The sequence below is a fragment of the Mirounga angustirostris genome, unplaced genomic scaffold (genome assembly GCF_029215605.1).
Source record: "Mirounga angustirostris isolate CCGP_5_RB_7025 unplaced genomic scaffold, mMirAng1.0.hap1 SCAF_14, whole genome shotgun sequence".
NCBI classification, from domain to species: domain Eukaryota; kingdom Metazoa; phylum Chordata; class Mammalia; order Carnivora; family Phocidae; genus Mirounga; species Mirounga angustirostris.
In genome coordinates this window covers 39,512,540-39,530,208 of record NW_026991722.1, presented here as the reverse complement: position 1 = coordinate 39,530,208, position 17,669 = coordinate 39,512,540, and the positions used below count along the sequence as shown (strand labels likewise).

Below are 17,669 nucleotides of genomic sequence, written 5' to 3'. Positions count from 1 at the left end.
TGTTACTGCTGAGCCAAAGTGTGGCACTGTCTGGCTGGTCAAGCATGAAGACAGTCGTCCAGGGATGACTGGACACCAGTAGCAGGGATGGATGAAACTCACTTGGGAACACAGTATCAAAGAGAAGATAACTTCTTAATAGTTCCAGCAACAGGTAAAATGCATCATCTGACTTTCCCTCTATTATTTCACAAAAAAACCTGCTTGCTCACTATGTAACATGCGTATGTGTGTGAATTCAGGGAGAGAGCAGGACTAAGGTGAAGTGAAGTTATATATGCTAGGAATTCTGTGGTTCAGTTTAAATGTCTTTATTCTTTAAGTTTCCAGTGGTCTGCCTTCCTAATCCAGATGTGAGGTTTTGCTCAAATAAAAGGACTGCTCTTTCCCTCGCCAGTTTATACCTTAGTAACACACAGACCCTTCCACATGGTGTTCCAAAGGGAGAGAGGGAGAACAAAAAGCCCTCGGATTTGTGAGCTTTTCCTGCTAGACAAGCAGAAGAATGAGACTAGATAAATAGAAGAAAAGTATGTAGGTCTTACGGCTGATAAGCAGCTTTGTTCAATGTAAAGGAAAGATAAAAAACACCAAAAGAACAATTACGGCCTCAATCAAAATGCTTTCTCATACCTGAGATTATATCCTCTTCATGATTCACCCAGCCTGCCCTGAGAGACTTCAGAGCAGTCCCAAAGAACAATGCAATGTATTATTTGCTATTTCCACCTTCCTTATGCAATTTGCGAGTCACAAAAGGCCACCCCCACTTGCTGCCAAAGAGTTATCTCTAAAACACAAATGTAATATCATGGGAGTGAGCTCACTGCTGACAAGACACAATCCAAACCCAGAAGGTTCCTAAGAACTTTGTGGTCCGGCTGCTGTGGCTGGCAGGATGCAGGCTGAGTGCTCAGGCTTCACAGTTAGATGGCTTTGGGTTTGAATCTCGACTTCATCTATTGCCTGTAGGACCTTGGCTAAGATCCCACAGCCTTGGTCTCCTCATCTAGAAAGGGACAGTTTCTGTGATTAAATACAAGATGCGCTGGCCCGAGAGCTCACTGTGGTGGGCCGTAAGTGCCACAAGAGGTAAGACTTCCTTCTTTCCAGCTATCTCTCCATTCTCTGCCCCATCGCCCAGCGTCTCGTAGGCATTCAGTTTCTCAGTCAATATCTGAAAATCTCCACAGACCAGCAGGTCTGCTTGCAGGTCTCCTTCCTAGATTTGAACTCCCTCTGTGTCGCCCGAACTTTAAAAAAAAAAAAAAAAAAAATGCTTTTGGGCGCCTGGGTGGCTCAGTTGGTTAAGCGACTGCCTTCGGCTCAGGTCATGATCCTGGAGTCCCTGGATCGAGTCCCGCATCGGGCTCCCTGCTCGGCAGGGAGTCTGCTTTGCCCTCTGACCCTATCCCCTCTCATGTGTTCTCTCTCTCTCAAATAAATAAATAAAATCTTTAAAAAAAAATGCTTTTGTTAAAATGTTGGGAAGGGAGGAGATAGAGCAATAAAAGAAAAATGGTGATACACTTCCATTTAGGGGATCTGGGAGGAGGGCCCCCAGATCTTGACCCCACACAGCCTCACCTTGTTAAATTCTTAATTTCAGCAGCATTTTAAGAGCCATATGTTCTGTGGGTGTATATAATGCAATCCAAAGCAGGGAGAGCAGGTTTTACAATGTTGTTTTAATTCTTCTAGAATCTGTGCATGCTAGGCATTTACACATATACCCTTTGTTAATATAAAGGAAGAAGGCAAGAGCCAGGGTAGTCCTGGAGGATAAACAAAGCTTTGCAACTCAAGGGGCTGCTCCTTTGCTGCCCCCTGAATTTTTCTGCCATGACACCCATGGTTGCCGTTGGTCTCATGCACTGTGTGCAGAAAGTCATGTCTATTCACAAACTGTGTTAAGTGGGTTTTTTTTTTTTTAAAGCCTGGGCAACGGTTTGTTATGTTTTAGAGATTAACTCTGGCACTGGCTTTCTAGATGATGTCCGTCTGGCAGCCTCTATATAAAAAGTGAGAATTTTTGGTAATGCAGCATAAAACTGATGACCAATAATACTACTAATTTCTGGTTTCTCCATCTCGACCCCCCTGCCACTGCGGGCTGGAGAGCTTTGCTGTGGCAGCCATCGTGTGCATTGCAGGAGGTTCGGCAGTATCCTCAGTTTCTGCCCACAGATCAGAGTAGCTCCCCTGCTCTCGTTGTGACAACCACACACGTTTCTAGACCTTGCCGAATGTCCCAGGATGGAGAGGTAGGTGCAAACTCCCAACCTGGTTGAGCAACTTGCTTGCTCAAACTTGGTTAAGAACCACTGGTCTGTGTTAAAGAAAGAAAACAATCATTGTTTTCTTAAAGAAGTAACAGAGTTATTAAGAACTGTGATAAATTCCCAGGCGCCTGGGTGGTGCAGTCGGCTGAGCACCTGACTCTTGGTTTCCGCTCAGGTCCTGACCTCAGGGTTGTGAGATCAAGCTCTGTGTCAGGCTCCAAGCTTAGTGTGGAGTAGGCTTCAGATTCTCTGTCCCACTGCCCCTCCCGCTCGTGCTTTCTCTCTCTCTCTCAAATGAATAAAATAAATCTTTAAAAAAAATTGTGATAAATTCCATCAACAGATGTTTTGATCTTAACAAGTCCACCTACAATACACATGTTCTCCACCACAGACGAATTTATTACAGTATTCAAAATATGTGACAGACTATTTCATTCAATTCATCAATATTTCCTAGATTTTGATGCACAGAACAGACAACTCCTTTTGGATGAAGGAAGGAAGTAATTGCCAAATAAAGGCAAAACTATTAAATCTTTACACATCAATCTTTCGAGGCTGAGGTTTTTGTACATCCTTTTTTTTACCCCCATCATCTGATCCCTTACTCCAAACATACTTTTCTGTGGAATTATCTCTGATGTACCTGGCATCAGAACTAAACTGGGGGCGCCTGGGTGGCTCAGTCAGTTAAGCATCTGCCTTCAGCTTGGGTCGTGATCTCGGGGTCCTGGGATCAAGCCCCACACTGGGCTCCCTGTTAGGTGGGGAGGGTTCTTCTCCTTCTCCCTCTGCCCCTCCCCCCAGCTGGCGCACACTCTCTCAAATAAAATCTTTAAAAAGAAAAAAAAAAAAAAAGAATTAAACTGAAAACTCTAAGGATAAGAGCATTTTTCCCGATCTGGAAGCCCAGCACCTGAGATGATGAGAAACTTTTATTAGAAGGCCCTGAATCTTTACTTTCCTATTCTATTTAGTTTTAGGAGGAACTTCAAAGATGTTTTTGTTGTTGTTGCCAACATTTATTTTAAGGGAAAGGAGTGTTTTTAGCAAAAAAGAAGACGACGGAAATAAATTAAAACCATTAGGAAAAAGTGTGCATAACCACTTTAAACCGGGAGGTTAAAAAAAAAAGTCTATTTCCTTAGAAATGGGACCAAAAAAAAATCTCAGAATTATGCTTTTCCTTGTATCTTGTTCCCTCCATCTAGGTATCAACTTTTCGCTCATCAGCATTTCCCCCAGCCTAGCTCAGGGCTTATTATCTTTCATCAGGTCTGTTTCAACAACTTCCTTATCTGGTTTCTCTCACCTTCTTTCCATCCTTCTCTCTGAATCAGTGGGGAAGGTGACAGAGTGTGGGGGGAGGCAGCCTCATGTAATTGTCTAGAAACACAGATTATGCGAGTGCTCGCCAGGCACAGAGATGACAGCTCCCAATATTTATCCTAGAACTCATATCCCTTCACCACTTGTTCTAAGCTTATTTCCTAAATACTCCCTTCCCCTCTTCCCACAAAGCATTGATATTACTTTCACTTTTGCCTACAATCCAAACCTTTATTCAAGCTGGTACTGTCTAGAATGCTCTTTCCTCCCATGTTCACTTGAAGGCCCTCACCTGCCACTCCCAGACAGCAGGGATCTCCCCTTATTCAACAGCTCAAAGCCATTTGTTTGCACCTCTATTAGGGCAATTGCTTCCCGGCTTCTTATAGCCATGGAGGGGCTTAAGAGCTCTGTCTGCCTACTCCAAGGGAGTATGAGACCAGACCAGTTCTCCAGGCAGTTCTCAGGCATCTTCTGTCAACCTGCTCAAAAAGTCTGTCCTTTAAAGATGAATCAATTTCAGCTAGGTCACAAATAATTTAGTTGAGCCCTTGAAATTGTCAGGCTTGTGATATAACAGGACTGCCCACAAGGAGCCTTTAGCAGAGAGAAGAGCAAGATGTAAACACTCTTGGGCACAATCTGTTATAGGGATTCCCAAATGGAAGGAAGAGGAAGGCCCTTGTCTCTGTATATGGTGTGGAAAATTAGGAAAAGCTTCTTGAGGAAGGTGGTGTTTGAGGTAGGACTTCACAATTGCGCGGTGACTCTGATGTATGAGACCTCCAACCACCAGAAAGAGCAAGGGGTAAGGCCAGGCAGGTGGGGCCTGAGGAACAACCAACAGCCCAGGGGAGTTGGCACCCAGTGGGGGGGGGGGGGCGAGTACTGGACAGTGGAGCCCTTAGTCCAATGGACACCAGGCCTCGGAAAGGCTCTGTGTTAGACAAGAGTCTGCACTCATGTGGGGACGCCTCTGAAAAGTCCTGGCCAGTGGTCAAGTAACAGAGCCATAATGGGGGAAAAATAACCTGACAACAGCACCGAAGATTGACTGGAGGAGAAGAGAAGACTCTTGGGTCTTCGGAGCAGGTGAGACCCAGTGAGGGTAGCTGGGAAAGGGGAGCAGCTTTGACAGGGACTGTGGAGACAGCATCAGCAAGACAGGGCACACAATTACTTTAGGGGTAAAGAGGTGGATGAGAGCTCAAATTCCCACCCAAGATGACTAGCTTTATTGCTAGAAGTAAGAAAGCCAAGATGATGAAACGGAATGAAGAGGTGTAAGGAAGAACATAATTGCCACTGGGTATTAAACTCACAGAATGCCAAGACAGGAGGGGAGACATGGAGTATTTCAAAAGCCTATGTGTTCATAGCATTTCGTTTACCCACGATGATTTCTAACGTCTAGGAAATGAAAGCTCTGTGTTTATTTTGCTTGTCTCACGCTCTCTCATTGGCCTGATTCACTCCTGGGGACAAACCCCAGGATGTTCTATAAACCAGTCCTAGCAAGTTGGAGGACCCGGTAATGTATACTTTACTAAAAACACACATGGATGTGTCTGAATCATCTCTCCTCTTGCCCTAAATGTCAGAGAAGTCAGCCTGGTCCCTGTGGGTCATTGTTCTTCTGTGTAGAATACACCTGACAACTTCCCGAATGGGGAAGCAGTTTAACAGAAGGCCAGCACACAACCTCACGGAGGATGAGTCATAAAGGTAAGTGATTCCAGTTCTAAGCAACAGAGTGGAGTGACTTCAGGAAATCTGACCAGCACTACAATCATGATTGTAGTCTGTTTTCCTCAAAGAAAAAAAAAAAAAACTCAAAGCAATTCCTCAAAGCTGAAAAGGAACCTTTCAAAAGGCCACCTTTTAAAAAAAGATTTGCACTCATTTAGAGGTACAAATCCAACATGGAAATCAAATTATGAAGTGAGACAAGCCCATCCCCGCCCATGCTATAAACACTCCATTAACAGTGTGGTTTCAGGCAACTTGTTCAAACTTTCCACCTGATGTTAATCGCATTATCTCATAGGTTAAATTATACTTGAACTGGAGGTATCCCATTCAAGTACCAACTTTCCGTGCAATACCAACATACAAGAAGGAAAGGTCCAGAAAAGAGCAGCCCAGGAGTTTTAAACCCCAAACACCATCCCAGTTTTGTGCCTGGGGGTTTTTTTTGTTTTGTTTTTTGATCCTAGATTTTCTACTTGCAGAGTCAGTGTATGATTTACAAGGAGCGTAAACAGGCTGAAATGTGAAAATAGCAATCAAGGGATTCTCAAGGTTTTATTAAAGTCCTTTTACTAGCTTTATAGATCAAGAGCAGCCACACGGTATGACACCAAATAGCTCTCCACTGAATTTGCTCACACATTTCCCCTTTCCCTATCTCCTGTAAGGCTCTTATTTTAAGAAGAAACTCATAAAAAAATGTTTCCTTTTCTTCCCCAAATCTTACACACACCCCGTTAACCCTTTTACTTAAATCACCACCACCAACTTGGGCACTCCCTGGAAACTGGTCCCTGCTGAGAGCAATCAAGTCTCCTTGGGAAGCCATGAGTTGGATGGTGCTACCATACTGTGAAAATGGAATCATTTCTTCCCAAGTTCACCTTTAACTGGGCTGCTTCCACAAGCACTCAACACCAGAACAAAACCATTACCGAAGACTACAAATAAGACTCAAGGATTGAGGCAGAGTGTTTTGGTGGGAAAACCACTTAAGAGTTTTATATTACAATTAACTTTGCTAATGGTTGGCAAGTCACAGTGCTTTTTATTACAAACATTTTCAAACATAGAAAATTGGGGTAATGAATACCGTATTTACTCTTCACCAAAACTGAACAATTTTAACAGCTTGTCTTATATTCATCTATTTTTATGTTTGTTTTAGCTGAAGTATTTTGTAAATTATAATCACATTTCCCCCTAAGTAATTCAGTATGTACCTCTAAAAAACAATGATATCTTCCTCATAACTATAAAACTGGTATCACCCCTAACAAAATCAAAATAATTCCCTAAAATCATCTCCTCATGAGTATCATTCATACTCACATTTCCTGGGGTTATTGTTCTTAAGCATTGAGAAGTGAGACTAGAAAGCTACTCCAGAGGTTGGTGACAGTCCTTGAGTCATCCTTTCTCTCAAAGGTAGATGCTTACATGATTTCTTTATCCTTGCTTTGAGTTCAAGTGTCAGGGTAATTGCCCAAAGAGAACATCCACCTAAGCTCTGACAATAAATCTATGTTAGTAACAGCTACAACAATGACTTCATGAAGTAAAGAAGTGGAGGGAAAGAGAGGAGCAAAAGAGAGAACAAATACCTTTCAAGGAAGAAAAAAAATGACAAGGACAATTTCCCAGACACTGGGCTATTATATTACTTAAATAGTCTCCCCCTCTCTTCTCTTCTGAATCATTCCTCCTAGCCTAGATTCTTCAGAATTCATTATTCTTAAAAGTGAGTATTAGAAACTTTTGGCTCTTATGCCCTCTCTCTTGGCTTCTTGTTAATACCTCTTGATAAAGAGTAGTTGCTCCTTGCTTGCTCTTCCACTCATTTTTACCGCCTTTTGTTACCTAATTGCCTTGCTTTTATTCACTGACAGCACCCCTCTAGAGATGGACAGTTTCCTTCTCCACACAACATGCTTTCTCCAGGCCTCAACCTCCCTGCTCCCAGCAGGCTCCCACGCATTGCCCTCTCCAAGTCCAAGGAGCTCCCCGGGAAGCTCTTCTGCCTTTGCTTCTTCCTGGTAATTTATTCAGAGATGGGAATGTTACCTGTCTGCAGATGACTTACAAATCTGGAAAAGGTCAAGATAAATATATATTTACTTAATTTTCCCCTAGAGTCAGAATACAAGCGGTGAGCTCTGTGTGAAAGGAGAGGAAAGTGAAAGAGCGTTCTTCACCTAACTGGCTAATTCTAATAGCGCTCTCTTCTGTACAATGGTTAGAACGTCTTATGTGTGGACAGTGCCTTCTAGCACTTTCCAGGCAATAGCAGTGAGGGAAGCAGGCTCTGGAGCCATATATCCTGGGTTCAAATCACACTTCCTAGCTGTGTAATATTACAAGACCCTTAACATCTTTGAACTTCAATTTGTACCTATGAAAAATGCAGGTAATAACAGAACCCACTTCCTGGGTTTGTTGTGAAAGTTACATGAAGAAATGAAAGTAAAATGCTGAGTTAACAAAGTGTCTAGATAATAGTTTGCACTAAATAAACTTTAGTGATTTATGCTAACTGTGACCTAAAGATTCAATTATGAAAAGTGGTTATTTCTTAAGTATCTAATATTTATCACTGGCAAAATTGGCTGGGATAATGTTCCTTGGCATACTCTGTTAGTCTGTAGGCCTTTTTGAAAGAAAGTCTGACTATTTCCATTTATAACACATAGGCTTTATCTCATGTAATACAGAAAGTACACAAAGTGTTGTTCAATGCTAGTAGTTACTTTTGTAAACGGATGATTCATGCTAATTAAACTTGCAACCCAGGAGAATAAAATTAGCTTGTTTCAACATTTCCTTTTGTTCAGTAATTACACTTCAAGGTTATGTAGATACCACATTACTATAATTTTGCCTGAGAGACAGACTGCACACCCACATTTTTAAAAACAGGCGACTGCCAACAGAAATCCAGGTGCTCGCTGAGTAAGAGCCCTGCAGACTTCATAAGCAAATCTTCTACTAACCTTGTGCTCCAGTGTAACTTATTTCTGTACATACTGTAGCTAGTAAGGAAGTACTGAGATCATTTTTGCTTGTTATAGATTCACCGGATTTGCAGGAGGATGAGAATTTAAAAATAGAAGCCAAACGTGGCTGACGTTTCTCTTTGATGCTTATGTTCCAGTAGCAATCTGTTCACCCATGATGACAGCAAGCGTTCCATCAGATGATTTAGATTTTCATAAACCCAGTCAGAATCCCACTACTTCTCAAATGGGGGGGGGGGGCCGAGACATACAGATACATCCCATTCTGATCCATTTGGTTTCTCTAAGCTTTGTCTTTATAGACAGCTATTTGGGGATGGCTCTCATGAGAGGTGATAAGGAGGAGGTAACACTGATTAGTGCTCAATTACGTGCTGGGCACGGCGTTGAGTCACTGACGTAAGTTAGATCACAAAGTATCTTCATGACATCGCCTAATTAAATCTCCTTTCCATAGATTGGGAACGCAGAGCGTAGGAAGGTAAATGAAATTCCAGAGGCAATGGCATGCATATCCAGGTTTTGGGGAAGCCTGAAGTTTATATTAGTTTTAAAGGGAAAAAAAAAAGTCAAATTGTGAGTACTGAATTTGGTTGAATGCCCTAGAAGGGGTCGGCATAAATAAGGAATCCCGAGGTAGGAGCTTCCACAGTAACCACCTTATGTCTGCCTGATGGACCCCTCGGAGCTGCAGGGACAAAGGAATCTGATGAGCAGAAACGTGAATTGTAAAGTGAAAATCATTCATCTTTAGAAAATCTTGGCTATAATGAAGTCGCACTCAGATTTAAAAAAAATTTTTTTAAATAGATTTGGTTTTTGGTTTAGTACGTCAGCAGGAAAGATGGGGAGGGGGGTGGGGGGTGTAGTGGGAGGAATGCATGCCGGGTGAATGAGCAACAGTCTCTGATGAAGTGCCAAGCAGTAATTTACATGGTCTGAGTATGCAGAATGTAGAAACATTCTGAGTTCTTCATTGTATGTTCCTTAGGAAATCTTTGCCCTTTTGGTGCAGTGAAAAGTTAGAAAGTTTAGATACAATTTATTTGTGATGCCTTCTGAGTAAAACTTGTGTGAAAGCAGCCATCGCTTTTCTCAACACTATGCCAATTTTTCTTGAGCAGTTTCTCCACTGTTAGCAAAATATGTGATGCTGACTGAACACATTCTCTCTCTCGGAATCAATTGTTTGTTATACCAAGAAAACTCTTTCTTATCCAAAATGAAAAACTTATTTTGCCAGAATGAGGGAAGATCTTTCTTTTTTTCCCAAAGCACATATAATAATTTCAGAATTCAGAATAAGGCAACTCTTATTACCACCATATCAGAGCATGGCTCTCAGAAGAAGTTCAAGTCATATTTATCTTTTCTCAAAGTTTTATGAAATTATTTCTTTTCACATGAGGAATTTCATGAAAATTTCTGATGAAGAATATGGGAAAGGTGCTCTGAATTGTAATTTCCTAAAAATGCTGAGTTTTCTTATATGCCGGAATACACATGAATAGAGCGGCATACTGCTGCCCAGGCTGTGTACTCCACAACTCCAAGGGACACTATTTACAGAGTGAGGAGCGTTGCCTGGAGCAGGACAATGCAGGGGCCCTGAAGGAAAGAATGGTTGCTACCTCTGCCAGAAAAGAAGGAGTTGCTTGGAAAAATGAAGGGGGGCATGTCACAGAGATACATGGGCCAGCTGGACCCAAATGGCTAAGTCTGGGACAATCTGAACATCCAAATAAATAAGGACAGGAATAGAATGACGTAACAATCCATAATTCCATAATAGGTAAGTAAATAAATAAATGGGAGAGAAGGAAAAGCTCTCCATGCCGTACAAAGACAAAGGAAGGAACTAACAGTGGACTCTGGTTAGAAATGGGCTGTTCTGCCACCTTCATGGTAAACACTGAATCAGACAGAAATCAATAGCTGCAACAAGGATGGGGTGGGGGGGTTTAGAGAAGGACCACTCCTCCTTTCAATGTCCTAGTCATCACAAAGTAATCCTCAGGAATGGGATTAGTGCCCTTATCAGAAGAGGCAGGAGAGAGAAGGTGGAATTCTCGCTCCACCAAGTGAGCACGGAGCGAGAAGACCACCACCTGCAAACCAGGCAGCCAGCCTCACCAGACCCTGGATCCTTCCTGCCTCCAGAACTGTGTGAGATGAACTGTTTATAATCTCCCCCATCTACGGTATTTGTTATAGCAGCCTGAACTAAGACAGTCCTATTTCAAGGTTTTTTTCCCTTTAAGATATTTTCTTTCCTTTCATGTGAGGCGGTATGATCTTAGAGCCAACATTTCCTTTTAGTCTTGGGACCTCAAATTTTCATTTAAAAAAAGTATCACTTTCTTTTCTTTTTAATTTTTTATTTTAATTTCAGTATAGTTAACATACAGCATTATATTAGTTTCAGATATACAATCTAGTGATTCAACACTTCAATACATCACCCAGTGCTCATCATGACAAGTGTACTCCTTAATCCTCATCACTTGTTTAACCCATCCCCCCACCCACCTCCCCTCTGGGGCCCGGTTTCCCAGTTAAGTGTACCATCACTTTCGTTATAGATAAAGAGTAAGCTGTTGAACATACCGTATCTTTCTTCCTAGTGGAAGCTGAATGGCTGCTAATAAAAAAAAAAAAATGTTCAAGACAATAAAACACAAATTCTTCAGGAAATCTTTTCTTCTGACACTGTGAATATGCATCCCAGGACAGTGGGTCCCAGCCCTGGCTGCATAATTTAACTATATAATTTAAAATCCTGATGCCCAGCCCACACTCAAGACTAGGTACAGCAGAACTTCTAGAGATGGAATCTGGGCACTGGTCATTTTTAAAGCTCTCTAGGACATTCCAATGTATAGCCAAGTTCGAGTTCCCTAGATCAAGAATCTACAGCAATAAAGAATTCTATCTTTTGTGTATAGACCCAGAGGATTCAAAGGTTTTTGAGAATTGGTCTCACTGTCTTAACTATAGAGAACAAGCAGATGGGCAGTTACCAGAGGAGAGGTGGGTGGGAGGATGGGTGAAACAGCTGAAGGGGATGAAGAGTACACTTATCATGATGAGCACTGAGTAATACATGGAATTGTTGAGTCACTGTATTGTACACCTGAAACTCACATAACACTGTATATTAACCATGAGAGAATTAAAATTTTTTTTAAAGTTAAAATAAAAAAGAATTGGACTCACTTGTTGAGGAATGTACATAACAAGTGAAGTTATGTGTCTACCTGGGAAAAGGTAACTGAATGAAGACTGGGGCCTGTGCCAAATGAATGTGAGACACCATAAATACCCATGGAGACTCCACGGGCATAGCAGGGATGCCCGCACCATCCTGATGCAAGGACAGGCCCTGATAAGAGCAAGGCTGAGGAAGGCCACTCTGGCCTGGGAATGGCGTAAACGGAAAAGTAGCCAGTATGTCCAGCCAACAGCCAGGCAACCCATCTAGCTAGATGGAAGGTTCGCTCTCCAGAGTAGAAAAGGGAAGTGTAGAGAAGCAGACTAGAACCAGCCCCAGGGGTTTTGAGAAATAAGCCAGTGAGTCTGGTGGCAGTTTGGAGTCTCTAAGGAGATTTAAGCTAAGGACCAAAGACCGCATTGATAAGCTATTCATAGTGGGGTCAGGGGAAAGACCAAAAACTCAATCTACTACGAGAAGAACACGGTACGTCCGGTAAAACTGCGTATATGATGAAGCACAATCTTATACCTTCCTTTACAGTTTTCCACAAAAGACAGGTGCTGGCAGTTTGGGCCTCCTAAAAAGAGCATAAATCTCACCTGTCATGGGACCCCCTGACAGGAGAGACTGGGCAGGCCAGAAGGTTTGTCTTGTTCTCTGGCCCCTTTGGCCTGATTCCCAATCCAACAGTCGTCAGTTTTAATACTTTCTGCATCTATACGTTCCTCCTTTCTCCATGAACGTGACTCCTATGGTCAGCATATATAATTCTAGGGGACAAAGTTTCAGGCTAGAGAAATTCTTTCTTATAATTTTTTTTTAATAAGAATAATTACAGAGAAAAAAAAAATCAAGATCCTTTACATAATGATCTATAAGCCACAGATACAAATATAGGATAACATGTTTGGTTTTTTTTATACTGCGTTTATAAGCCAGCACTACTGAAACTGTATTCAAGCCACTAGATGTTATCCTGAACTCCTCGACAGCGCTGACACATAGGACATACTCAGTAAAAGTTGGCTCAGTGGCACTGTTGAACTGAATGGCGTTCAAAGTGAGGTGAAATGGCCGCTCTCACCCTGATTTAATAATGAAAGCAGTGAGGGCATCACAGTTACCTGTATTCCAAGTGCCTTGCTGCAAACACGGCCAGGTATCTGAGCTTCCAATCCGTTATTTTTAAAGCCAGACCACAATGCTCATATGCAAAATGGCATCTTGTAAAGCCATTCCCAAAAGCAACATCCATGTGGTGCCCAGGGTTATTCAGACACTGCAGCTCAGATACTGATTGCCATCCCAAGACAACAGAGACACTCTCTGTGTTTGTAAAGTGTTCATTTTATAAATATCTGATAAGAATCCACATGCAACTACATGCATTAATTAGAAATTACCTACAACAAAATGACACTGAGCTTTCACTGACAGAATAACCACAAAAACGTGTTTGATTCTTTTTTTTCTAAGTCATCATACTCTAGTTTATAGACAAGTCTTATTTTTTCATTCAGGAGGAAAAAATTTGCACATTCTGCCTTTCTTGCCCCTTGAGGGGAGTTGTACCTGCATAATGTACTGGAATCTCTATCTTTGGCCCAATGACGTAGTGTCCCTCCTCCAGGCTGTGGGCAGTGATGGTGGTCCACTGACGGCAGGAATGAATCAGAAGGTATTCGTTTTCCCGCAGCCCTTCTATGCATTCTCCTGGAAAAGATAATTTAGTGTAAGAAACTTAGAATTAGCATCTGTTTGCTCCATACTCTGCAGTAAGATTTCAATAGTTAAGACTTCACTAATGCAGAAATTGATAGTTCATCCCAAGATGACATAAGCTTGCTTCCGAATTAGCACTAAAAAGGCATTCTACAACAAGCTGACAACTGCACACAGGATTCCCTAAAAATGTTTCCCACTTATCTGCGAAGATATTTTCAAAACCTCATTTTATCTCAATGATTGTACTCAAGGATAATAAAACATTTATTAAGTGCCAACAATATGTTAGTACTACCTAGATGCTCTGCATGTATTATTTCATATGATGCAATAATATTACGAGGTAGGTATTGTTCCTTTGTTACAGGTGGGAAGAATCAAGGTTCAGAATGTTAAGTGGTATGTCTGAGCTCACAGATTTAATAAGCAGGAAAGTGAGGATTCAGGCCCAAGTCAGACTGATTCCAAGGCTTACGCTTTTTTTTTTTTTTAAAGATTTTATTTATTTATTTGAGACAGAGAGAATGAGAGACAGAGAGCATGAGAGGGAGGAGGGTCAGAGGGAGAAGCAGACTCCCTGCCAAGCAGGGAGCCCGATGCGGGACTCGATCCCGGGACTCCAGGATCATGACCTGAGCCGAAGGCAGTCGCTTAACCAACTGAGCCACCCAGGTGCCCCCAAGGCTTACGCTCTTAATCACTAAAATACAACTACCAAAAATATATGATAAACCTCTCTGTTGAAACAGTACTTGAAATTAAATGCCAGTATCTTTTAAATTTTGTATGTTTTGCCAGTTCTTTCTGGCCCCCTACCAAATTTCCCAATTAAAAATAATGAAGCTTTAGAGCATGCAAATGAAATTATTTTTTTCATTTTGATATTTTCTGAGGTACATTTTTAACATCTGAACCAATGACAAGTAAATTATTTCAAAAAAGAAATCCATCCCCTGAAACTTAAAGACATTTTTTTAGATGCTGAAATGACCCATCTCATTAATCCTGGTTTAGTCGTTTCAATGCTCAGATAATACCCGAAAAGGCTAATTTCTTTATACAGAAAACAGCCTTTCTTATTTCTGATGTTGATTATACTGCAATAACCAAATGAGTCAGTGATTTAACTGGGTGTTTTATTCACAGTTCACTTAAAAAAGTTTCAGTACTTTTACAATACAAAAGAAGTCGAGGAGGCTGTAATGATCAATTTGGTTATCACATTCATAAGCCATCAGATCTGTTTCCAATCCAGTAAGGCCCCAATCTTGAAAACAGTCTTAATGCAAGAATACTTCATCTTGGTCGCAGGAGACACAGATGGGGAGTGGGGATGAGGGGGATGGGAGAAAAAGCAGCAGATCTGGAAGCAGAGGTATCCTAGCAGGAATGAGAGGTCCAACTCCCCAGGAGGAACTTCCAAAACCAGACTCCCCTGCCCTCACACTTTGGGAGACCAGGTTCATAAAGTCCTCCCGAGGAGGCTGCTGGTACTTACGAGTGCTCTGCACCCCCCTCAAGCATGTTGGAACGGAAAGAAAGATCTGGAAGGGCTACTCCAAAGGCGAAATCATCTGGCCTCCCCTGAGGCTCCCCACCAGGAGGTAGGAGGGTGTGAAGGGCACAGAGACAAGCAGGCAGGGGTTACAAGCATGAGCCATGAAGTCCAAGAGATTTGGTCTAGTCAAAGCTCTGCCCCCCATCACTATGCGGTCTTGGGCAGAAACCCTCCTTTCTCCCCGTGAGATGGGGCAACAAGAGTACTCGCTTCCCAGAGCAGCCATGAAGAAACACAGTGACAATGATGGGAAGTGCGGAGGTTTCCGTCATATGATGTTAGGAGGGATCAGGAAACGTCAGCGATTAATTTTATTTACTGCACACTTGGTGTCCCTAGAATTCCATCCTTCTATAACATTGTAATTGAGTTTATATTATCCTCTTACAGGTGAGGAAATGACTTCAGGGCAGTTAGGAAACATGCCTAAAGCTGCACAGCAGAAACTGACTTTGGGGTCCCTCTACATCTCCCCCTGTTCTTCAACACCACACTGACTTTTGCCTTGAAAACTGCCAACCATAATCCAAAACAGAGAGAAACTGACCCTCAGCTCCAAGTCTCATTCAAGGAAGGAGGGAGAGAGTATCAGCAACAAAAATGAGGAATTAAAATATGAATTCATTAGAAAGTGAAAGGTGCTATGGGAAAAAAGAAAAGTAAAGGGTAAGAAGATCAGGAGGACCATATATGAGAAAGAAGAAAAATTTGCAAGGTTGTCATTTTAAGGTATATTTCATTCATTTATCCAACAAACATTTATCTCCTTATTTGTTTAGCTTTTTCTAAAAACAGCTTTATTGAGGAATAAGTGATCTACAAAGAACTGCACATAATCAATGTGTCCATGCTGAACACTGGCAAACATTTATGGAGGATCTTTCATGCACCAAGCAATGGAGGAGTGGGCGAAAATGAAAAGAGAGCTTGGCCCATGCATTTAAGAAGCTGACATCCTCTTGGTGAGATGTGTTCACATGTAATTTTATGTAAGGTAGGACATGACTAGTGCTAGGCAAGAGGAATAAAGAATCTGGACTGGAGATGGCGACTTTGGAAGAGAAGATCAAGAAAATGTCAAGAGGAATATATAGCTTTTGGGCTGGTCCTAATTCTCTGGCAATGGAGGCCAGAGAAAGGTTTGGGATGAGAGACTGGCCGAAACTCTGCTTTAGGACAATTAATCTGTCAATACTATAAAAGCTGGATTAGAGAGGAAGAAACCAGAGCCACGGGGTGTATGTGAGGAAACTCAGAGAGAAAACACACCACCATTCAGGGAAAAAGAAAAATGTCGTTTTCTGCAACTGAACTGCTATATTATAAAACTGTTTTAATTTTATTCCGCAGCGGGCTCTAAAGAGGCAGCCAAGAAACAACTGCAGTCAAGTTAATCAAAATGAAAATTTAATGTTAAGTCCTACTGCTAGCTGATGTAGTAAACACTCTTGTCAAGAGGATTCGGAATGATTTTCAAAGCTATAAAGGAGTAAGAAACCAGTGCCTGTTTTTGAGCTTATGTCTTTTTTATTTTTTTTAAACAACTGAACCATGTGCCTGCTTTAGGCAAAAGAAGTTTCACAAAAATTGTCTAGAAATAAAACTTAATATAATCACTTAAAATGTCCTAGGGTAGGCCACTAACAGAGACACTACATTAAATGAATCCCTAAAGTAAACATTTTTGTGATATAATTATCCTGTTGCTTAACTACTATATATAACATGCTAAAACTTATATATTTAGCTCAAAGATGTAGTAACAAGAAGTCTAAAAGAAATGTGTGTTAAATTCCAAAATACATTAATATCATCCTGAAATTTCCCCAGATCCAGCATGCTTCTGGGATATACTTTCCTTGCCTGGTTTGACCTTGATCCCCTCAATATTAAGTCTTACACACTTGTTAAAATCATTTTTAACGCTAGGAAAATTAGAACCACGAATCCTTCAAAGTAAGTCTGCTTAAAAAAAAATCAAATTCGAAATTTAAAACAAAAATTTGTAAGCCGGACACACACAAATCCTGCTGGTTTGGCTGCTGGGCTACTGTCATTTCCTGATGCACCTTTTTGATCTCTCCTTGTTACCTTCACGGTTTCCCCCCTTTTCCACATTAGCTGTAACTGTAGGAGTTAATCAAGGTTCCACCCTTAACCTGTTCACCGTTTCTCTCTCCTTTACCATCTTACACACCCCTCAGGGATTCACTTAGTTATGGACAACTTGCACATCCATTCTCTCAGCTACCAACTTGTATTCTGAGCTCCTCATCCAGACTTTATCTTCTACCCTTTTCTACCTGGATGTCCCCCTACCATTCACTCAGGCATCCTACATTCATCCAACAAACATGTAAGGAGGACCAGCTATGTTCTAGAACCTGGCGATATAGTCCTGAACCAAGTCCCTGCTCTCATAGAGCTGACTTCTTGGCTGGGTTTTCAATCCCCCATTCTTCACTGTCAACTTACTTAAATATTGCTGCGGATAAAAACTCAAGAATACAACATGGCTCATCTTATTCTTTTACTCACATCTGCCTTCAGTGGTTCTCATTCATACAGAATGAGGCCTTAAGTCTTTGGCTCAATACTCAAGGCCCTCATGATCTATCCACAGAATATAAGACCTATACCCCCCACACCATACGCTAGAGCCCAAAGGACCTGTTTCCCATGCCACACACATGGAGCAGCGTCACTCCTCTGGGCCTCCTCACTTTCTTTCCTTTGCCTGAGCCTTATCTCCCAATCCTTATTTACTCACTACTCATTATACTCATTCTTGAAAG

At 41.6% G+C, this 17,669-nt stretch overlaps 1 protein-coding gene across 7 annotated transcripts in view; it reads right to left on the bottom strand.

The window, feature by feature from the left end:
• The window catches only part of GAREM1 (GRB2 associated regulator of MAPK1 subtype 1), a 211,038-nt gene that overhangs the window by 124,750 nt on the left and 68,619 nt on the right, over positions 1-17,669 (bottom strand). For all 7 annotated transcript variants that reach the window (XR_010407270.1, XR_010407269.1, XM_064577773.1 and 4 more), the window contains exon 2: positions 13,164-13,304. Coding sequence is in view for 5 of the 7 variants with exons in the window: in XM_064577773.1 (XP_064433843.1) it covers positions 13,164-13,304 (141 nt within the window). In the remaining 2 variants the exon portion in view is untranslated. The remainder of the gene's footprint in view (positions 1-13,163; positions 13,305-17,669) is intronic.